The sequence below is a fragment of the Centroberyx affinis genome, unplaced genomic scaffold (genome assembly GCF_046629955.1).
Source record: "Centroberyx affinis isolate AG114_WGS23_722 - 3 ecotype Tasmania unplaced genomic scaffold, CSIRO-AGI_Caff_v1 ptg003262l_1, whole genome shotgun sequence".
NCBI classification, from domain to species: Eukaryota; Metazoa; Chordata; class Actinopteri; order Beryciformes; family Berycidae; genus Centroberyx; species Centroberyx affinis.
Window position 1 is genome coordinate 215,052 of NW_027281285.1, and position 23,800 is coordinate 238,851.

At 43.0% G+C, this 23,800-nt stretch overlaps 3 protein-coding genes and 1 non-coding gene across 5 annotated transcripts in view; all 4 read left to right on the forward strand.

Moving 5' to 3' along the window:
- Window positions 1–1,583, forward strand: part of dlgap2a (discs, large (Drosophila) homolog-associated protein 2a) — a 52,333-nt gene extending 50,750 nt beyond the window's left edge. The window contains exons 10-11 of the mRNA XM_071538340.1: window positions 742–894; window positions 1,377–1,583. Of these exons, the coding sequence (XP_071394441.1) occupies window positions 742–894; window positions 1,377–1,583 (360 nt within the window). The remainder of the gene's footprint in view (window positions 1–741; window positions 895–1,376) is intronic.
- Window positions 1,584–11,065: 9,482 nt separating this feature from the next.
- Window positions 11,066–15,342, forward strand: cln8 (CLN8 transmembrane ER and ERGIC protein). Its single transcript, XM_071538349.1, has 3 exons — window positions 11,066–11,177; window positions 11,613–12,259; window positions 12,800–15,342. The coding sequence occupies exons 2-3, from the start codon at window positions 11,711–11,713 to the stop codon at window positions 13,124–13,126; spliced, it is 876 nt and encodes a 291-aa protein (XP_071394450.1). The 5' UTR covers window positions 11,066–11,177; window positions 11,613–11,710; the 3' UTR covers window positions 13,127–15,342.
- Window positions 15,343–15,943: 601 nt separating this feature from the next.
- Window positions 15,944–23,800, forward strand: part of arhgef10 (Rho guanine nucleotide exchange factor (GEF) 10) — a 56,563-nt gene continuing 48,706 nt past the window's right edge. For both annotated transcript variants that reach the window (XM_071538343.1, XM_071538342.1), the window contains exon 1: window positions 15,944–16,084. The gene's annotated coding sequence lies outside the window, so the exon portion shown is untranslated. The remainder of the gene's footprint in view (window positions 16,085–23,800) is intronic.
- trnai-aau (transfer RNA isoleucine (anticodon AAU)) lies at window positions 20,076–20,149 on the forward strand. Its single transcript has one exon. It is a non-coding gene; the product is annotated as a tRNA-Ile (tRNA).

Below are 23,800 nucleotides of genomic sequence, written 5' to 3' on the forward strand. Positions count from 1 at the left end.
AGAGGTTCCACTCTCTCCACTGTTACCCAGCCACCTACAGTAGAGATAGACAGAGGCAAAATAATATAGTTTTTCCTTACAAACACTGAACATATGGAGCACATGAAGTGGCTGAATTAATCAAAGCAAAGCCCAAAGCAGGGGCAGAAAGGGGACTTATACATTAGATATTACCTCCCAGCTCTGAAGTACTTCATTAGTAAAGCATCAGTGCAGGCCATATCTCGAATAGAGTATTAGCATGGGCTCTCAAGGCTCACAGACCTCCACTTCCACTGCAGGTCCGTGGCTGAGACAGTGGAGCATCTCTTGATTTCATTCTCCTTTCAAATCAGGAATTCAGTGATGAAGAGGCACTTTATTATTTCAGAGTTCATTCAGGGGAAATAATCAGGATAGGTCCCCATCACAAATTGTTATTCTTCATTTCAGTAGAGAGCCTACAGAGGTTATTGATGCACAAGGCCATGGCTGATTTTGATGAGTTCTGATAAGGACATCTAGTGGATCTAGGCTGAAGTGCAATAACCAGTGTGGCCATGAATCTCTGCAGATTTACAGTGTGTGCAGATAGTGTATCTGTGTGTGCATGTGTGACAATTGCATGTTGTGCGTTTGTGGTTATCATCTGGAATGCAGGTACGGAGCCATCCATCTGGCTCATTGTCCAGTGTCACCGCAGGAATCAATAAAGTTAATCTTATCTTTGTTGTAACACTCTTCCCCCTGTTCGTCTCCTAGGACCCCAGTGCCATGCCGCGGCCCACCTCTCAGGACCTGGCTGGCTTCTGGGACCTGCTGCAGCTCTCCATCGACGACGTCACCTTGAAGTTTGACCAGCTGCAGCAGATCAAGAACAACAACTGGAGGCCCGTGGACAGCCCAGAGAAGAAGGTGAGTTGCATCTTGAGTCCTCCTAACGCGAAACCTTAGAGGAAATCTGGACCACATACGGTTCGGCAAGAAGCAGCTGGTCAAAGACTGGATCTGATTCGCTGCCTTCCTCTGGGAGCATTAAATGAACACCCATTACTTTTACTCCCTGGAAAACTAGAGTAAAAATCTAGACTAGAGTATCTTTCATGGTGACCTCATGCTGCACTAGCAGGTGTAAATATACATTTCTAACCAATAAAACCATCAGATTTTTGATACAAGATAGAAGATACAATTGCCTTTATCTCCCTGACTCATATTCCATTGGTTTAGACTTTTGAATGATCCCTCACTGCATTATGTCCCGCCCCAACATGTTAAAATCCACTTAAAATATCTCAGCACAGAAATTCCATATCCAAGTCTACCAAGTCTACTTTGTTGAAGCACTGACCAAAGTTTCCTAACTACCTCTGAATCCTTCTCTCTCCCTCCTAAAGCCACCAGCTCCCGTACCAAAGAAGCCAGTGCGACAGAAGAGCGCGGTGACGAGGGAGAAGTCCCTGGACCTGCCGGACAGGCACCGGCAGGAGGCCCGCCGGCGACTCATGGCGGCCAAGCGGGCGGCCTCCTTCCGGCAGAACTCGGCCTCGGAGCGAGCGGACAGCATCGAGATCTACATCCCCGAGGCTCAGACTAGACTTTGAGAAGGCAGGGTCGGGGGGGCCCCAGCGCGTCACCCTGCTCCCACGTTCAAGCAACTTTCAAACTAGCCTTTTTTCTAGACTACTACTCTCTCTACTCTTCCTTTCCACCCATCTAATTGTCTAAATCTCGATAGCCATCCTCAGTGTCCATCGCCAACACCTTCGGTCTGTAGGATGCGCCAAGCCTCTTCTCCCATCGCCAGAATAAGTACTAGCGGAAATGTATCACTGACGTGGGTCGGTTGGGTTTCTCCTTGGTTTGCTGGTGATCATGACACCCGACCTACAAGCTCTCACCCAATATCCTGGAGGGGTATGTCTGTAGTTTTTCAGCATTTGCAAAGTGCCATTTAAAAAGTGCAGCTTTGAAAACCTACCAGCAGCCAGGTCTTTGAGCTAAAAAAAAAAGAGTATTAATGAGTGATTTATTTCGGGTCGTTCAAAAGAATTTGTTCAAAGTCGGTAACCCTTCTGTATTTTTCAGTAATGTAAGGTTAGATGTTGATTGAGATTCTTTTCTGCTCTTTTAGTTTCTCAATTCTTCTTTGGGTCGATGTTATCCACAAGCTAAAAATTTCAAAATTGTTCGAAACTTTGAAAAGTGCCAATGCTTGAAATACCTCAACTCTGTGCACGTGGCACTGTTCACCCCTATAAGGTTATTCAGGCAGCCCTTATAAGCTCTGGACCGGTCAGTGTTGAAAAATGCAGCTGTCTACCCAATCAGGTTGTAGTCAAACATTCTCATGGTCTGGATTGGTGGAAATATCTTAGGATGACATTAACCTGCACATTTCAAACATCTTTCCTCTATGCCTCCCTTTCCTGTTGCCAATTTTCAAATATTGACATTTACTTGAAGCAGAAAACATGCAAGTCTTGTGCCAACATTTTTCATCATGTCACTGCAGTAGAAAAAAAACACATCTAGGAAAGTTTGTGTAACTCCTTAGATCAAAATGTGTAGACAAATGCACTTATGCACTTATTACAATTTTCTCTATTTCCAAGGGAAATGTACATACCCAAGTTCACAACAGTACTGTTGTATTTTTGAATTGTGAGCGGGAAGAATATTCATTGTGTATTTTACCCCATGTCCAGTACTTGCCTGCCCTCTCCATTTCTTTTGCCAAACCTGGATTTGTTGCGTACATACAGTGATACTTGATCACACAGAATACCATGCTGCTGCGTTTTCATCCCACACACTTCTCTCAGGCCCTTTCACACAGCGCCCTCGGCTACGGTTAATGAGGAATGATACAAAACTCCCAAAACATGAAATATCATCAAAATATCAGCTCAGCAGTTCAAGAAATGATTTGTGATTTCCATATTTCCTGAAAAATTCCCTTGTTGTTGAAATTCTCCTTAAGCAGTATCATAACCGCATCAGCTCCCTCTAGGACAGGCTGGGAAATAATGAAAAGAAATTGGGGCGAAAGCATTCCAGAGGGGTGCGAGCAGCAAGTCTCATACAACTAAAGCTTTGAGAGTCTCCTGCTGATAGGAAATATATGAGAAATAGGAGATATTTACTCATATTTGGGGTGTGTGTGTGTGTGTGTGTGTGTGTGTGTGTGTGTGTGTGTGTGTGTGACTGTGAATACGCCTGCTTGCCTGTGTGTGATATTTTGTCACAACATGATGCAGCTAGCTAGCTCTTACATTTGCCTTTGATTCCCATCACAATGCTAAGATGCACTCCGGAGGCCCAGTGTGTGATGTGGGAGTGGAAGGGAAGCGTCAGTCTCCTGGGGCAGTGGTGCAGTTTTTGGGGATAGGAGTCTCCAGTGGCCACGGGATTCACTTCCAGGTTGTTTTGTATAATTTTCTCATGAGGGTAAAATCTTGAGGTGGATTTCCACTTTGAATGAACTCTCATACTGAGCAAAAGCTAAAAACTCTGCTGCTCTTGAGCGTTGTGCCAGTGACTTGGATGTTAGTCTTCATCGCCAACATTGTATTCAAATCAATGAGCATAAAACAAGCTACTCTACCTAAGGACTGGGATCATTTCTATTGGTAAAACCTTGGATAATCAACCAACTAAATGGTGCTGCTTTTTATTCAATCAATTCAGTACTAGACAAACAATCAATGCAACACAATGCGTTGTCAGCTGATCGATGCATCACTTAACAATCTATTTTTATGACTTAGAACATTTTTGGTTGGTTAAGTTTGCCAGTGTGCCTGGCTTCATAATGGGTAGGACCAGGGATTTGTATCATATTGCAGTGACAACAAAGTACATTTCACTGGATGGGAATAGGCCTGTGTGTGTGTGTGTGTGTGTGTGTGTGTGTGTGTGTGTGTCTTGTTTTTGTGGCACAATGCTGACAGATTCAGAAAAAGAGAAGGTGAATGTGGGGTCAGTGTGTGTCTGAGACAGCTTGATTCCCCTATTACTATGTGGAGACCCCCTCACACACACACACACACACACACACACACACACACACACACACACAGTGTCATCCTTATGTCATCAGCAATCTGTAGAAACATGTTTTAGAAGCCATACTCTGTGGTCAGCCTGGTTGCCAGTATTTTCCCCACACAGTATTTTCCTTTCAGCTACAGTCCAAATTCATCTATTCATCCATCTACATTTTGGGCATATTCACATGCAGTAGACCTAAGTCCTGCAGATGCAGATGGAAAATAAACTTTTTTGAACTATCTCAGCCCATCATAACACAGAATAGCCTACAGATGTGTTTTACTCTTCGTGTCACTTCATGTTTAGCTGTCAGATGTTCAAAGCTCGCACAATAAATTTCAGAGACCTAAGAAATATTTTCAATCAGATTTCAGATTCCCATTAAAAGTCATACAAACCCATACTGAGGCTACTTTGAAAAGTCTGCCATGACAAATCCCTGTGGCGCTCTCTCTTTGCAGGCTTAACGCTTTCAACATAGTGTACCAAACACCTCCATCCTTTCCTCTAGTAATCTGCATCTGTATTTTTTTTTACACACTCACACACCTATAGCCCTACTGCCATCCTCATCGGCGGGGGGTTAGGGGACCTTTAACAGAACGACAGCGGGTTTCTGGAAGGTGTCTGGGCGTGTGATGCCAGGCGGTTGGCAGCCTCGGCGACGTCCGCCTGCTGTTGCCGCAGCGGCGGGCAGACGGGAGCGAGACAGACGCCGCCTGACATGCTGTATGCTGGCTTAGAGGAGACGAGAGCTCCGCTTTGAGCCCCGGACTGCTGCTGCTGCCGCTGCTCGCCGTTGTGTTGCTGGAAGGCTGCTCCGGCGTGCGGATCTCTAGTCGCTGCGCCGGGTGTTTTTTTCAGGCTGCCTTTGACTAAGCAAAGCAGCTTATGTAAGATTTCAGGTCCTTGGCGAGATCAAACAAACAGCCTCCGAGGCCCTTCAAAAGCCCGCGCTGATAAATGTATTGCTGAATAGTGGCCTACTGTAGAACTGAAGCATCAGCACCCGCCAGTGTTTCGGTTCTATCAGTCTCCGCCCGGGCTAGTTTCATTGAAGGCTGCCACTGAAATGACATGAAGTGTTTCTTTTTTTTTTCCGTATGCAAATGCATCAGGGCTGCAAAGCGTGTCTCTACCTTGGTTCAAGTTGAAAGCGTATCTACCGCTCCTCCCAGCAGGATTCACATAATTGCCGTGAGGCCGTTTTTTTTCTCTCCCCCTACTTAGACCATGAACATTTCAAATAGTAAACTAAGATCAGTGCCGGAGGTCACGTGGGAGCGCAGACTCTTGAAAAGGATTTGAAAGGGATTTTTTTTTAGTAAATTTACATGCACCGCGTAGAGCTAAGAAGTATGTCTTGAAGAAACACATACATACTATTCCCTTTGCAGAAAAAGATATTGCCTTGGTACTTTTTGAGAGTATCTTAGAGCCGTTTTTTTAAACGATGAACTAAAGCATAACAAACTGCCCCTCTGTATCCTTCTGTTGTAGTTTGTCTCCCAGTGAAATAAACTCTTCCACTCAGTTCCAGTGTTATCCACTAGATAGAGTAGATACACACTTCACTCTATCATACATATCATATTCATTCTCCATCTATGAAGTCGTTTTCTTTTAGCGTGTATTGCACCTATTCACTCAAGCCGAACTTTTGAGTGTGTGTTTTTCAGGCCTCCTGTCACAAAGCTAATATGTGAATGGGTTGTTTATGTGTAATTGGTTAAAGTGTGTGTGTGTGTGGTGTGGATGTGACACTGTGGGCATTGGAGGGTTCCTCACTTGGCAGAAAGTTACTCACTTTGTATTCATAACTCTACTGGGAGAAAACAGCATTAATGTAACATTTATTCTCATGAGGGCAGCAAACAACTACAAGTGCCATCTTTTTTGACTTCTCTAACATACTGAAAAACCCCTTGCCTCTTTCATCCGTTTTGTGTAAACATTCCCTATCATCCTATTTCCAATCATCAATCAATACTTCTATCATCTCCACTAGTATCTGAGCATCTGTGGCCTCACTTCTGGTACGTCTGTCTATCTGCTTTTAACACTAGGATCCATGGTGTGAAATGTTTCCAGGGGATTTTTTCGTGCCCAATGCAGTGGAAAGAACATCAAACTCACTGAGATAGACTGATACAACACTTCCTTGAACTTGGAATGTGAAACAACTCTATAATTACTAGACAAATGAAGAAAAAAAAAAAGGTAGTCGTTTAGCTAAAACTATTTTCATCTCTTGTATATCATATCTATAGTGAGGATGAATATAATGCCAAATATTCATTATTTGTAAAGAAATATATATAGATATATAAATATATAATATATGCTTCATTGAAACATAACTATTTTCTGCTCTTGCTCATGTTTCGTTGTCATTATTTTTGGTTTTTGTTAAGGTTCTTTCATACGCTGATATGATGGCATGCAAAATACTGATTCTGAATGTAGGCTTATAATTTATTCTTTTTTTTTTCTTTGTTAAGAATTCCGACACTGTCACATCGATGTACTTTTGTTATGGATTTATTTAAGTTTATCACAGATGCATTTTTTTTTTTCAGGGTGTGTTATTTCAGCGCTATATTTCCTGACGTTAACATTTGGTTATTTTTTGTATGATTTGGGTAATTTGAAACGACACGTGCGTTTTCCCTCCATTCTTTCCCAGCTGAACTATTGAAAGATTTTGCCTCTTTGAGTAGTTTGATCATTGCTGAGGTCATCCAGTGTAAATACTTCTGCAATTAAATTTTTTGGAGAAAAAGTTTGGAAACGTTTGTGTGTGTGGCGTCTGTTTTGTTTGACAAATCTTAAAATGTGCTATTCTTTTGCTTTCTCCTAGTTAAAGTGCACAATAATCATAATATACATATATACAACCTTACAAAAGAGTAGTAAATGTTTGAGTATATAGATATATAGGTATAGATTGTTGAACAGTGGTACTTGTGGATGAAGCGACAACAGATATTAATGCTTATTTGGGCAAACAAAGAGTTTAAAGGCAGGTATTTACTGGCCAAATTGGGTGCAATATAATATTTCTATAGCATCCCTTTAAGATTTCAGGTGTGAAATGAAACAATCCTCCAACAAATTCCATCATAGTCACCCATGTAGGTGGCCGTTTAACGCTTGTCATGAATAACACTATTCCTGTATAGTATTGGCTCACAGGGCTTAAATGGATTTGTCAAAATATTCTTGACATTTCAGGCATTTTCTATCTGTATGTTGCCTGCAAACCCAAATAGCAGTGGGATAAAGATGGGGTGGCTTTGACTCATCTGTCAAAGAAAACGCTGCATTTACACTTCACCATTCCTGTTGAAGTGAATCAGGAAGGTCAGCATGACTTGGCATTTACAGTATATCAAGGACTGAATTTCACCCAGGATAAACTGTTCAGATTTTTTCATAGAATCACATTCATATTGTCCAAAACATCCATTAGGATGGACACACACTAGAAGATTTTGACCAAAGGCCCAGTTAGAATATGAGCATTTGGTCTGAAATCCGACACAGTACTTTGTCCAAGAGGCGTTCTTGAAGCACCCTGACCTTGAAGATTTGGCTTCAGTGGCAACTTTGGTGCTTATAGTTCAAGAAATGTTGCAGTAGAATACTGGTTGTGGACTGTCTATAATAAGTTACACAGTCATTTTACAAAAAGTACTATGCTTATCCAAAGAATGACAACCATAGGGCATATGTTGATGTTTTTCACAGTGAGAATGGAGAGATTTAACATACCTGCTACTGTTGCAATCATCCAATTTAGACCCATGATAAAACAACAGCTGTCTCAGTCTCATGCACTGTAGCCATGTGGATTTCTGTGGCAGCATTGCCAAGCATAGCTGCCATCTTTGGTGTAGCAGCCAAATGAACATTTAAAAATGCTAATTTGAATGGGAATTTCTAATTCCGTGTCTTTATGATTCCAAAATTCCCACATTTTTTGACACTCTTCTGCCAGCTGAGGGCAGAGCGTCATAAAGCCTCATGAATCAATAGACTATATGAGAAGAATGTAAGAAATGGCCTCTGAGACAAAGTGTAGGTCATCCCCACACATCCCTGCCAGCTGCTGGTCACTTCCTATTGGAGGAATGCCCAGAAAAAGAACATCATTTCAAGATGTGGGCTTGTATGTGTAAAGCCACCCGGCATGAAAGTTTGATCTTCAACTGCAAGGAGATTCATAAAGTGATGCAAATTTTATCATCCTTCTTGAGACTAACACTGATAAAGTTGACCCTATCAGAAAGTGAAATTCAGATGCATTAAAGCAACCAGCATGTTCTTGCTCACCAGCCAGCAGGAGTGTGTTGAGTAGTTTACAATTTTAAATGAGATTGATTTGTTTTTGTTTTTTTCCGTTCATTAGGAGCCTCATTAAATGTTGCACAAGAAGCTTCTCCTCCAGGGAGCCACACATAGCAAAGGACATGTGATAATAAAAAACAGCACTGAGACGACATAGGGACAAAACGCACAAGACGAAAACCCCCAGCCCAGTATGTGTGTGTCTGAGAGAGAGAGAGAGAGTTCTTCTTGAAATAGAGAAATATCTCATTTAAATAAGTATTCAACCCCTTGAGTCAATACTTTGTAGAAGCACCTTTGGCGGTAATTATAGCTTTCAGTCTTCTTGGAGAGGATCAGCTCGGCACATCTGGATTTTGGGAATTTTCTCCCATTCTGACTTGCAGATTTGCTCAAGCAAGTTGGGGGGGGGGGGGGGGGGGGGGGGGCGTCTGTGAGCAACTATCTTTAATTCATTCCACAATTTGAATATGGGTATCAAGTCTGGGTTTTGGAAGTGCTGCACCTACTGCTGTCCCTCCAGCAAGATCCTAGTCTCCTCCCTGACCAAGGTCCTTCTTCCAAGGTCCATATCTTTTTTTTCCTTATGATGGAGCCTGCTGTGCTCTTGTGAATTCACAACACTTAGACTTAGATTTAGACTTCAGACTGTGCCTCTTCACAATTCTGTCTCTGATTTCTATAGTTCCTTGTTCAAGTTCAAGTTCAAGTTCAAGTTTATTGTCATTCATCCAAATACATAGTATACGGCTGAATGAAATGTCGTTCCTCACAGACCAAGGTGCTAACACACACACACACACACACACACACACACACACACACACAAATAAATAAATAAAAGATAGCATAGTCACGAACATCATACTACACAGGAGAAAAAAAAGTACAATTACCAACAACAACAGAACTGCGAAGGCGGGTCTGTGGCATGATGTGACTGCTGGCATTTAAAGTGCAGTGTGCACACCCGTATGTAAACATGGTGAACAGTTTAGCCATGATTGACAGAATAAAATAGACATTTAAGCAAAATAAAAAACATCTCACAGTGTAAGTAGTTTTTAGCAGTCAACACTATGAGCAGGGTAACAGATATTGTGGAAATTATAAAATATAAATATAATATGCAGTGCAACTGTATCATAAAAAACTATAGAATATAAATAATATAAATAATGCCTGACCAGTAACCTCAGTAGTAACTGTATATGGTACAAATAGGAGGCATAGATGATGGTCCAGTATAAAGTGTCGGTGCAGGGTAGTCCTGAAATGTCCATTGCAGGAGCAGAGAGGTGTAGTCCAGGTGAGTTGTGTGTGTGTAATGTGGGGATGTTCCCGTGCGTGTGTGCACGAGATGGGGGGATCCAGCATGTGATGTGGGGAGGGGACTTGGACTTCATGGGAGAGTTTCTGCTCTGACATGTGCTGTCATCTGTGGAACTTTATATAGATATTTGTGTTTTGTTCTGAATTATGTCCAATCAGTTGAACTGGCCATAGGTGGACTCCAATTCACTTGTCCAGACATCTCAAGGACATTCAAAGGAATTTAGATGCACCTTAACTCAATTTGGAGGTGTTGAATACTCAGCTTGGAACTCTACCTGACCCACAGTCCTGTCGCCTCATGCCATCCCACATGTTCAAGGCAAGGTCTCCCCCTGCTGGATATGGAAGGAAATGCATGGATTATCCAATTACCAGATATTGCAGTTGGGTTCCTCTCGGTATAGTCCTTCCATCTTCTATGGAAGGGATAGTGTTTAATTTAATAGGCATATTTTGATTAGGATTATTGTTGTTGTTGTTGTTGTTGTCATGAAAGGTGAAGTAGCTGGTACCTTAAATCTTATTCAATGGAGTGCCGATCACAAAAGCATTGCAAGGTTCATGCACTGTCTGTGTCTGTGCAATTGATAACCGACCATCTACCTGGAAGATGCTCCCTGGTTGGCTGGCCAGAATTGCGCTATTCCTCTGAGAAGTTTTGTCTGGGGTTGCTGATTGGCTATGACTGCTCCTACGTCATCACTCTCATTGACCCAGTCAGGATGGAACCCAGTGGAGCATCTACGTATGGTAAGCCACATCAACTGGGACTGGGAGGTCACACCTGCTGCATGTTCACTGTATTGGCTCCTTCTCCATTGTTACTCGCTCCACACACTCACCTGTGTACATAAGTAGGCCAGAGACATTTTTGTTGGATGGTTTGTGGAGGGGTGGAGCCTGCGATATTGTACATGATTAAAAAAAACACACCTGTCTGCAGTTTGTCAAGTGTGCAGTACAGAAACACCAAGCAATAGCTGCCTCATCCGGTATCAGCTGAGGAAGCAGATATCTCTAAACATAACCTCGGTGCGCACACACACACACACACGAGGGAGAGAGATAGACAGACAGACAGACAGACAGGGAGACATTCCTTCTTTTTTTTACTGCACTTTTGGAGCCGAGGACCAGTTCAACGAGATAGACTCGAAGCAGAAAAACACATTTTAAATGTATGATGCACTAAACAAACAGCCCTGTACCCACGCGCATGTGACCAATAGCCCAATTGCATATTTATATGCGCTGGCATCATGGGGCTGGCATATGTGAGTGACATTGGCCAATGGGATGTGAAAGTCTAAAATAGGCGTGACTTCCTGTTTCCAGGTCACATGACCAAATTGAAGTCGTATGATGTGAAATTTGCTGTGGAGCTGTGCTGGTACTCGGTGTTCAGTGCAAACACTTGAACTACGATGGAGCAGTTACGTTTTCTACGGATATAGTTTGTGGTAAGTAATAATAACTGCTGTTACAGAATAACGTTACTTTGTATTTTGCTAGCTCGAGCCGCTCCATTTTCGTCGTCGCTGTTGTTTTGTTGTCCTCATTTTACCACACAGTTGAGTTGAAGTCGCAACATAACGCCGAGTGACTCTTTGTCAAACATTATGCTGTAACGTTACTGTTAAATAAACCAAAATAACTGATAAAACATTGGTTTTGTTAAGTCAGGCCAAACTCGAAGAACCTTTTTTTCTTTCCTCTGTGTGCCGAGGCGGCTGTCTTATCTGCTTCGTTAAACATGTCATGCAGCCTGGATAAACTTCATATCTGGTTCCAGTGAGAGTAACACAGCCAAATATTGTATTTTCTTTGTGTGTCTTTCTGCGTGCGTGTGTGTTGGATGATTTCCTATCCTGGCGTCCCTCTATGACTTTTTACAGGTGACCCATACACCATGCACGTAACCAGCACTGCTCCCAGTCCGACCTGCAGCTGAGACCCCCTTCACCCTGAGCTCCAGTATCCTCCCTCAAACATCATGGACCAGACCAGCCCTCCGCCCCCCAGCGACAGCCCCACCCGGCCCAGCACCGACTACAACTCATTTGGCCCTCGCCTCCAGCTCATCGGCCTGGGTTTTGCCTTCTACGCTGCCGTATTCCTCCTCTCCCACCTCCTGTCGGTAGCGCTGTCCCGGACCTACCGCTCCCTGCTAGCCAAGGAGAGGGTGTTCTGGAGCCTGGCGGCCACTCGGGCCGTCTTCGGCCTCCAGAGCTCCGTAGCCGGCCTCCGGGCCCTGACCGAGGACTCGGCGTTGTCCAGAGACAGGGTGAGGGGCCAGGAGGACTGGTCCTGGTTTCACGTCCTCACCGCCACTGGCTTCTTCGTGTTTGAGAACGTGGCTCTCCACGCCTCCAGCGTGGCGTTTCGGTCGTTTGACCTCCCGCTGGCCACGCACCACTTCTTCGCCCTGTCGGGGTTCGCGGCGACGGTGGTGTGGGATTCCCTGGGCCACTACCTGCCGATGGTTACGCTGCTGCTGGAGATGAGCACGCCGTTCACCTGTGTGTCCTGGATGTTGCTGAAGGTACAGTGTCTTTGCTTCTGTTGAGGGAAACCAGCTGCTGTCATTTTTTTCCTCCCTCACGCTCGTCTGAAGCTTTGTTTGGCAACTGCAGTTGTTTCACCAGAGCACCAGGGCTCCAGTAGTGGCATCTGTGTGCTAGCTGACCGTTTCCCCTTCTGCCTGATTATGGTTGTCAACTAGCAAACACACTACTGGAGGTACACAGGGGTTTCAGTTCCTCTGCTGTGTGGACACGCTGAACGGCCTGATGCACCTTATTGTCACCTGATAAGCTCCGCTGGACATTCTTAGAAAGAGGAAGTTCCAGAAAAAGATGGAGCCAGTATCATGAAAGTTCTCTGTTCCTCCTGCCCGCAGATAACACAGATGATGACATGACATGGTGTAATGGTATAATAATATGCTTGAGCAAAACACTGCCACACCACAGCAAGCGCTACTGAAGATTAACAACTTCATCCTTTTCACCAAGCAATTCCTGTCCTAATCTTTACCATCACTGCCTATCTCTCCTCTCTCATCTCTCCTCCTCCCTGACAGGCTGGCTGGGCGCAGAGCTTGTTTTGGAGAGTGAACCAGTGGGCGATGATCCACATGTTCCACTGCCGCATGGTGCTCACCTACTACATGTGGTGGGTGAGCTGGAGCCACTGGGGGGAGATCAGCACCCACGTGGTCCTGCCCCAGCGCCTGCTCTTCTTCACCGGCCTGGCCCTCCTCACCGTCCTCATCAACCCCATCTGGACGCACAAGAAGACCATGCAGCTGCTCAACCCCGTGGACTGGAACTTCGGCAACAAGCCCGTGCCCCTCAACGGTCCCACGGTGGAGCGGGCTGAGGTTTCTGTCAAGCCCCACGCCAGCTGAAGCGTTTACTGTCTGACTCTGTGACTGTTTACTTATGTTTTTTTCTTTCCTATTGGATGAGTGAGGTGATTGGAGAGTGGTGAAAGTGAGTTGGGATTTTTTAAGATTTATCCTACCAGTTTTTAGACTTTTCTGTTTTGTTTTGTTGTTTTTACAGACTGGGACAGAAGGAGAGTGGGCTTTTTTTTTTTTTTTTTACAAAAAAACAATGTCCTAATATGCCAATCATGACAAAAGGTCCTAGTTAATGGAAGCTACATTGTCTTCCATCTGGCTTTATTATCAGGCCATTTTCATTCTGCTTCCCTGTTGTTTATCCAGAGGGAGGGATATTAATTCTCCATGTGGTTGGCGTTCAGCAGGGAGGTGTGATTGTGTGTGAGGCGGTGGAATGGGGTGGTGGCTAGTTTGCAGTGCCTTCGGGCCACAGTGCCTTGAAATATGCACTTAGCGGTAGCATGCTCGGCCATTTCTTCACAAAAGGCTACGCACATAAGACAGCATTTCTTGTAAGAGCCATTTCAAAACACAAACCTGCAAATCAAGACCTCGTGGACCTCAAGCCTGTAGACTTAATTGCTTGAAAGAGACTTATTTATATGCATTGACACAATTCTACATCTTGTCTTGCTTAAGAGAGTAATGTAGATCTTCTAGTCTATCGTTGGTTTCTTCTGGTCTGTTTCTTTCTAGAGGGAAGTCGAGTTGATCTGTCAGGTGAAACGAGCCTAGCGGCACATTGTGTGTGACGAGGGAGTCAGAAGAGGATGTGCTCTTTTTCAGACATGCTTTCTTCAGCGCTGAACAGGCAGGGCACGGAAATAGAGCTGAGTTTTGAAGAGCGAGGTTCTGTGGGTTAGCTGCATCAATGGAGCCATTGAACGCTATAAGTGGACAATTAGATCAGTCCATTTATGGGTCACGTTGGTGTCGGTAGTCGTTTTTGGACTGTGGATCCTATTTCAGCAGAGAGGAAGATATTTATCGTAATATATTTCATCAATAGCCCTATAACGGATACACTTGTCAGAATCTGCTCACCCACGTTGAAGAAACTGCTGGACTGGTCCGCCTTACAAACGATCTGCTGTCCAGAATCCAGGTGTAGTGTGGAGGCTAGATTCAAACAGTGTTGATCCAAAATAACCAAGCAACACTGATCATAATTTTTTTGTATTATGAGTCAAAGATGATAACAAAAAATACTAATACTCGACTAATGTTACAGTTTAAGTGTTTAAAAAGTTGTTTTTTTTTGTTTGGTTTTTATTTCAACTTATGCTTCATCAAAATTGAAAATGAGTATTGTTTTCAATGTTTCATACAATGGTCTCATTGTTTTGGACATTTTGGCTTTGTGGGTGGGCTTTGTCCATTGTAATAAGTTTGACATAAGATGTTTTTGTTTGGTTGGATGCACAATTTATGGTAGTATTTACTGAGAGCTAAATTATATGAGGGATACGATATTGGAATTGCTTGAAGTGCATTTATAGTGTTTAAAGAATGATGCAACCTTTGGACTTCTTCAGGTACACTCATGTTTTATGTATCTAGAATATGATTGTTGTGACTCAGCTGTAAACATCCAGATCATTTTACAATTTCTCACACTTTTCAGTGTGCGGGCTTTAACAGTATTGCATCTTTAGCTCATGTCTAATTCCTAAATATGCTCTAGATTGTTTCTTGGCATTCAATACATTTTTACCGTCAGTATTAATAACTAGTGTTAAAATTCTGCATCTTGTAGATACCCTGCAGTACCTTAGAGTCGGGGTCCTTTACTGTCATAAGGAGATGATAATTTTATAATCACATTGGAAAACTATTTTGCCATCATTTTATTTTATGGTTTTATTTTAAAGATGTTGGAGTATGTATTCACTTGCATACATGTTCTTGCAATTTCAGAATAACTGGACTAAATATGGAATTGAAGGGGTAGTGACAATGCGACTTTATAGTTTCCTCCTGACTTGACCAAAGTTAGTCTATGTTTTCTAACAGTATATGATCTTGTACTAATATTAATAAAATGTACTAATATGAAATGCAGATACATTTCACTCATGTCATATTGATTGTCTAGAAATAACACCAAGGCATGGGTATAGGATTCTCTGTACTGTAAGTGATCCATCATATACCAAAATATGTGACATTATGTTTGTGTTGGGAAATGCATTAATTTAAGTGACATAATAAAATGTGTTTCTCCATACCAGTGTAACCTGGACACTGCCATACAGTCATTTTTTTCCCCATTATAATGATTGTTTGCCATCTCTGATATCTGTGCAGTAGAACATCTTCTAGGTGGCAGAATAGGAGTATTTTTTTAAAGGAACACTTCGCCGTTTTTAACAGTATATATCGTTATATATATATCGGTATATATCGATCCTCACTAATACCCAAGTGGAATGGAGTGAAGTCTAATACATGCTATTTTTGACTGTCTATGAGAAGTACTTTCTTTTAGCTGGTGTTGCATCTATCGGCGCTGCCATCTAGTGGCCACGGACTGGAACAACACCCAGTAATACTGCTACCCAAGTATTTACAAATGTATATTACATGGTGTTGTTACAGTCCGTGGCCACTAGATGGCAGCCCCGTTCCAGAGATAGCAAGACCAGCTAAAAGAAATGCAGCACTTCCCCACCATGACGATCCTACCGGAGAAAACGTTGGGAATGTGATTGACGGTCTCTACAGCCAATCAGAGTATCCCAACCCGAATATCGACCAATGAGCTCCTAGAAGGAGGTATGGGCATTTCATGGATGGAGTCAGCTTGCATCGAAGGGAGCCGAGTTGAAAGGACAGTGAGAGAAAAGTGGATGTTTTGATGTAAATAAAGTTGCATTTAAGTCAAAAATGCATTAGTTTGACACTTGCATGGTAACACGGCGAAGGGATACGGTAATTCATCCGGGCAAGAGTCTTAAAATGGTGAGTTGAGAACATTTTCATAAGTTTCTGACAAAGTTTGAAATGTCCCAAACTATTCCACTAACGTTGAGTGCTAGTTCAGGTGAGTGTAATCACTTGATAAATTCATTTGAAGGGTTTTCTTTGCTCGTCTCAGAAGTATATTTTTCTTTTTAAAAACAATGTATCGTGGCCGTTATGGCTATAACGTGGCGCCTTATCTTTGCCAAGTTGCCAACACTGTCAAGTCTGAGTAACGTTACTTTCCATAAAAGCCGAAAACGAGGCATTCTCTCTTTTTATACTTATTTTATGTTAATTAATGCGTCCTAACCTTGAAAACTCCTGTCTAAATAACTTACTTACTAAATAACGTATAAGTTTCTCTGCTCAACCATCCCCCTGATTTTGTCTGGCGTAGCCTACTAACACTAACATGATTTTCCAGGCTTTGACCCTGTCAAGTTAGTCGGTGACAAACATTTTGATGGATGTGTTTATGTTCATATTTACTGGCCCCTCTGTTCCTTCTCAAGGATGCAGCTGCAGGTGCATGATAACTTTTTGCATTCATATATATTAATAAAAAAAAAAAGCATGTCAAGCTCACAACGTTGATTATGAACTCCATTCATAAGGAATAAATAAATGGTAAATATGTGAATTCCTCTGGAGTTTTGCCATCTTCTAAAATCATTTGATAAGTGAGGAAGTTTTGTGACCTCCTGAACACTCACCCCATCTACAAATTCATGTAGTCATGCATAACATTCCTCAGTGAGGGCACTGCACAGCTCCAGTCAACTGGAACATTGGTGTAACACTCTATCAATCAGGAAAAGCCTAATTTAATAAAACTGTTTCCCCAAGTTGTTAGAGCTGCCTTTTAGTGCAGACAGCCCAACAAGTGTTTTCAGGAATCTTGGAGGGTTAAGCCTCGGAGCTAGGCTGCCAAAAAAAGATGGTTTAGATACGGAGAGGGCTTTGATCTTCTCTTGTATTGTCTGGCACCATGCATGTCCAGTTCACTCCACATCAGCGCAGGGGAGAGGTGCAAGATTGAGAGGGTCACACACACACACACACACACACACACAAACAAAAGTCTGTACTGGTAATTTGTTTAGCAAATAGTCAGGGTGGCCTGGCTGCGAGCACAGATGCCTCATTCCTCCACCCACTGTAATAACACCAGAGAAGGCTCTCTGGTGAGCATACATCCCTTTTTCCCTAGATCAAATTTACTGCAGTGCTCAGGTGAGTCGTGTAGACACATGCTCCGTTATGCGTGACACTTCAAACCACAGCTGCCTTCACTGTTTGATGTTCTCAGACTCCACTGGGACAAAACTGCTCTCAACACCCAGTGGTGTTTAGTGCAACCTGTGGTTTTGTAGCCAATGAATGACAACTGCCATTGGTGTTTTGAGGAAAGGGATGTTGGCAATCAGTGGCAGAACTGTCACTGATCGCCAACATCCTGATTGCCAACAGTTCTATTTATCTGTTATCTAGATGCTTAGGGTGACACCATGTTAGCATCTCATCAACCCTTCTGTCATCAGCATCGTAACGGGGCAGTTGTCCACAATGCAATATCTCCTCCTGTTCTATATTTGTTATGATCTGTGAACACAGATGCAGCCAAATGGGAAATACCAGGAATCGCTAATTCCTGAAGTGAGTGTGACGAAGCCGTTACTCTATTTTGCCAATAGTGGCTCATGGAAATGCCTTCTGCTCTGTGTAACAGACTGAGTTTGAGGGCCAGAGTACACAGTGGCGGAGCAGAAGAGCATACCGTTCATTTTTAGAAAGACTGTGCGATTATGGACTCAGTGTCCACCCACCATCCCAGCAAGGATCCCCTGAGATAAGGCATGGATTAGCAACATAGCTGAGCAACAGCTGGGAAAGGAACAGCACAGCCCTTCTGCAGGTGGATATGTGAAATTGTTCACATATCACACACTAGTTTGGCAGCTGGGAACATGGGTCGGATAAATTCAGTGTGTGATGGATATATTCTATTTGGAGCAAGGTTAGGGTCAGTTTGGCTTAGACTCCCTCAGTGCAACATGTAGCCTACAAAGTCATATCAAGAGCATTGACATAATTTTAATATATTGGTGGATATACAGTATATGCCATCTGGTGAGTACCTTTATTCAACACACCTTACAGTATTGTGAGTATATACATTTTGAGTGGCTCCGGTGGGAATCAAACCCCTTACTTTGGCAGTGTTAGTACCATGCCTAATCAGTTGAGCTATACACAATGACCACAAGACACCACAGGACACATCCAGCCTTGGGAGTATGAGAATAGTCAGGAGTCATTGGCAGTCTTGGCTTCAAAAGCTGCCCCCACCCTCTGAAGTCAGTGCAATGTCTATTACCCCGACAATCAAGAGCATTGAGTTGGCCTGTGGTCATTTATTGTAATCTGATGTTGGGGGGGGGGGCAATCATGAGAGGGTTGTTCTATTGATATTGAAATGCTCCAGAGCTAAAATCCTAACAGCCAACAAAAGAGCCCTTTGGGGCAGCCACTCTTTTCCACTACCCTCTACACACTAAATAGTGCTCTTCTGACGACATGTTGGCCTCTCAAAGCCCTGGTCTGTAGCTGACTGGGTGGGTGGGGACCTACTTTAGGAGTGACAGCCGGACTGTGGCTGCCTCTGATTTTAATTGGACAGTAGGTTTGAAAGGTTACAGCTCCAGTCTTTCATTTTGTCTAGTGACACCCAGGCTGGGAGGGCCTTGTCGGTATTTTGTCTCTTTCTCTGAAGAGTGAGCCAGATTGAGGACGACGTGAAAGATAAACACTGTAGCTGTAACATAGAAATGTGTCATGCTGCTCTACTTGGAGGGATCTTATTATGGATAAAATGGTGTTGCTATTAGGCCTGCAACTAACGATTATTTTCATTGTCGATTAATCTGTCGATTATTTTCCCGATTAATCGATTAGTTGTTTGGTCTATAAAATGTCAGAAAATGGTGAAAAATGTCGATCAGTGTTTCCCAAAGCCCAAGATGACGTCCTCAAGTGTCTTGTTTTGTCCACAACCCAAAGATATTCAGTTTACTGTCATAGAGGAGTAAAGAAACCAGAAAATATTCACATTTAAGAAGCTGGAATCAGAGAATTTTGACTTATTTGTCTTAAAAAATTACTCAAACCGATTAATCGATTATCAAAATAGTTGGCGATTAATTTAATAGTTGACAACTAATCGATTAATCGATTAATCGTTGCAGCTCTGGTTGCTATTGCTGAAAGGCAAAACTTATAGGCCTGTGTAGCATGCTGGACTGTTTTCCTTTTATTGACATGGTGTGATGCAGGATAAAGCTATATACTGCAATGTGATTCAGAACACCATGGAGTAATGAGTCAGTGAGGTTGTTTTGGGTTGACCACATTCAGTTTAGAAATTTGGCTTCAGGGCTCATAGCTGAATGCAAGCGTGCAATCCTGCCTGATCCCTTCACGTGTCCAATAGGTCACACATCAGACATTTAATAAATGTGCTGCAGCCCTGCGGGTGTGACTATTGAAGTGTATTCCCTGCACCACACACCCATTATAATTACAGCTGGTAGCTGATGTGGAATACCACACTCCTCTCCTCGTTATATAGATTTTTCAGAGTGTGTCTAAGGTAGCTTATATTTAACTGAAGTGGAGGGTGGGAGCTTAATCACTGTCATGCATGAGGAGACTTTTGCTACTATAGAAACAAAAAATAAAATCATTGTAATTATGAGGGAAATTGCTTGCTCAGCTCTGATTTATTTACTAAGCTCTATACGTTTTCTTTTTAAGTCAACATAATTGTGTCCTCTCCCTTGCTCCTGTGCAGTCTAACCAGCATTGTCTGGCTGCCAGAACCCAGGATCCATTTTTGAAAGTGTGCTATCTCTGTCTGTGTCTGTCTTTAGCTTTTTGCCCCCACCCTTTTCCCGTTCAGGGAGGGTGGTTAATAGCTGTGTGTCCTCATGGCCGGTTAGCTCAGTTGGTTAGAGCGTGGTGCTAATAACGCCAAGGTCGCGGGTTCGATCCCCGTATTGGCCACAGAGCTTTTGAGCAATGGTCAACAGAGTGAAAGGAAAAAAACAAGTAAGAGAAAAAAAGAAAAAAAAGAAAAACAAGACAAGTCCAGAAGCCTCATAAGTGAGGATGGAAAGGATATAGACTAACTAAAATAAGAAGATATCAACAGAAGGATAGTGTTAGGTATGTGAATCATTTTCTTCAACAAAATGTAATGAATTATACTGTGTAAAATGTCTTTTTATTTGACCGACATGCATGCAAACAAGAGGACCAGGTCTGTTTTAACAAGACTGTTATCATGCTGGCATTTTCTTATTATAAGGTCCAGTGCTAATCATGCTATGATTGACACCTTTCATAGAGAAGAGATGTTTTTCAGCTCCTAAATGTTGATTGTGGAGAGAAGGATAGAAGTAGGCTACTAGGAGCTTGCCTTTTTAGTATGCTGCAGGGCACCGTCCTGTCTCCCATGACCCTTCCACAAGTACCTTACTTTGTCAAGCCTGCCTGTCTATTCTTTTGTAGGTCTGTGGATCTGCTGTTTTTGATGACTGTAATCCTGGCAGAGGGAGAAGATTGAGATACACAGCTTAATAAAACAGCCATTCAAAGAGCTGCAGAGCCAGAGGCAGACACTCGCAGCTTGGAGTCTCTCTCTCCCTCGCTCCCTGCCACCCAATCTAGGCTTTTGTTTATGACTCTCAGCCCATGTGTGGAATGCCACTTGTCATTAAGTGCGCTCCAGAACGCTTGTGCCTTTGTACAGATTCACAACCCAGGGCTTTCGTCACTGAGTAGCTGTCAGCAACACACAAATGATTCATCATTTAATTTGTGACTGAGCTCTGGTTGCCATAAGAGAGGGATTTGACACTTCAAAGTATCCTCTCATAGGCTGCTGTTGAATCGTCATTATGAGTGGCTGTGAAGGCACGTAGGTGGCAATTTATCGTCCACACTATGGATTTCTGGGCTTCTCAGCCATTGCCTTTGCGTTAAGAAAGGTTGTTATGAATACACAGGTGAGCAAATTGTCTGCATTATACCAGCAGGCCAGATGACTGTTTTTCCTGTCTGAGCAGCACAGCTCAGCCTCCCTGACGTGTAATGACACGCTCAGCTGAGTCTGTCATCAACGATGGGCTGATTTTACCCCTCTGGTGTCTTCCGCTATGTCCTCAATAACTGTTTTCAGATCAGACTATGATACCTTTTAATTTCTGTGTGAAACACTGAGCAGGTTAGGAAAGTGATTCTGAATGAATTATGGGGAATGGCTTCTTGCCCCTATAACGGTTTATAAGTTGCATTGACTCAGCTGCCTAGTTTTGATGCATAGATCAGAGGGCTCGCTGTTGTGTTTACAAAGCTGCAGGGGAGACAGTTTGCTGACAGACAGTCAGATGTTATAGAAGAGAAGGGGGCTTCCCTGGTTCCCAGGTTTTAGTGGAGGACACACCACATCTGAACACACACCGTGCCACAGGCCATCCAGGATGTCATTTGGTGGAAGGTGCGTCTAGTTTCCTCCAAGAAGCAAGTAAAAACAGCTGAAAACTGGAGTAATTATAGGAGAGAAGTAATGGAGGAATCTGCAGACTGGTTTCAAAGCCAGAATGAGAGAGGCTGTGTCTGTCTGTGTCTCGTCTTACAACTGTTAGTACTGTGTGACAAGGCAATCGCACATCAAGCTAGCTCTTCTAGAAGACAGAATCAATTTCATCATGTTGGCTTAATGCATAATTACAGATGAACCAGAATGTAAAAAAACGCTTTGAAATTTGACCTATTTACAGACAAATGGGATTTCTTTCCTCTCAGTGCAGCTGTAGGCAGCAGTAAGAAGAGCACACCTTAACATTTTACTTCTTTTTCCCTCCCTCCTTTCCTTCCCCCCTCTGTCCTACAACTTCTACACTTAACCTGAGGGGAGAGATGAGTCACTTTGCCCTTCAAAGCTCCTGTCAAGGTTAGGTTGTTAGTTTTAACTCCAACCCATGCCAGTCGCTTGCAGTTGCAGTTGCTACTTCACATGTAACCCTTCTTTCACACATCAGTTTTTCAGACTACACAGTAGTACTCAAGAAGGCTTCATCATCAGTTGTACTGTATAGCACCATAGTAGCTGCTGTCTGTCTCCTTGCATTCCTCTCCATTATGCCGGCTGTTTTCCCCCCAGGCTATGGATATTCTACCTGCCTCTGTTAGCGCTAGCATTGTCTGTCAGCCTTACTGCGTCCAGCAGACACTGCTCCTGTGTGTTCGTATCCACTGCTCTGGCTCCATGCCCTGCAAATAGGGTGGAGGACAAAGAAGCAGAGGATTTCACATTATTTGTAGACAAAACAAGCTTTGAGACTCAGAATGGGTTATCTTCTGGCTCTTGTTTGCTGCACTACTGTGGTGTAGGTTTGTCTTACTCATTGGTGGGTTATTGTGGACTTCTGTTGTGGTTTATATTGAACTAGAGAGAAGATTGTTTGAGAAGAGTATGGAGCATACATATTCCCCACAACAAGGGCTGCTTTATGCTACAGAGTGATGTCATGGCTGTGTCATCTGCTCTTGAGGAGACTAACAAGCCCAGGAAGTCTGCTCAATGTACAACTTAGCTATTTTAGTAGGCCTCTGACAGAAACTGTCACCTGCGGATACGAATTGTACATCAGTAAACAAAACCTGTGATGGTGAGGAATGCAGTGTCTCTCATGCCTGTGCAGGTCTAAAGGTCCTTCCTGCCTTAGCATGCTAGTGACATTTCCTGAGTCAAAATGTGAGGCTTCTATTAGCCTAACTCAAACCATCACATTGACCCCTGCTCCCCACATGCCCATACATACAGATGGGTCTGGCCACCAGATTGTCTTGTTTATTTGAGTTTTGTTCATCAAAAATATATTGTCTGTAGATATGAGAATGGGTTTTGTCTGTGCCTGAACAAGAATGTTACTAAATGGCAGACTTGCCTTTGGGAGTGTTTAGTGAGTAGTTTCCTAATCCTGCATTTCATTGCATTAATCTCTTGTCTTTGTGGAAAGTGTGAAACACTATGCAAATCGACCTACTTGTGTGAAACCAGTTGAAAGTTGATTTGAGAAGAGCCTTAGTTTGCATGCTCATTTAGAAAAGGCCACAGCTGAGTAAACTGGAGGAGGGAAGCATGTTTACCATTGACTTACTTTGAATCAATTAGTATCTCACCGCAACGAAAGCAAGATTTGATTTCAAACCTGAACGTAAACCTGCTTTGAATCCTAAATTGACGAGTGTTTAGCTGCAGAACCAACACCTTCCATTCTGCTTTTGGTCTATCCATTCCAATGGTGGTCAGCCTGTTGACATCTACACAACTGCAACACAAACACACACAAACACTTACCATATAAGAAGGGTCTGTTTGTTTACACCTCAACACGTGGGAGTGTGAATGGTCCCCCGGAGCCCTATAAGAGCTTCTTTTGTTTTCATTCAGTTTGTTTTCTTATGTTCCAATTTGTCTGAATTAGCTTTGGTTCAGTTGCCTGACGTTGACACAAAAGGTACCAGAGCCCAGACCACAACACAGCCACGCTCCTCTGCTGATTGGGCACTGCTATGATTAAGTAGCATGGAGTAACAGGGGTGTGGTTGGCTTCTTGGAGACGGGCTTACATAGATGCCTAAGTCATG

What these genes read in the sequence shown, in the direction of transcription:
- cln8 (XM_071538349.1), top strand. Translation starts at nt 11,711, where the DNA reads ATGGACCAGACCAGCCCTCCGCCCCCCAGCGACAGCCCCACCCGGCCC. An exon ending in TGTCCTGGATGTTGCTGAAG is followed by an intron (nt 12,260 to 12,799) that starts GTACAGTGTCTT and finishes CCTCCCTGACAG; the next exon opens with GCTGGCTGGGCGCAGAGCTT.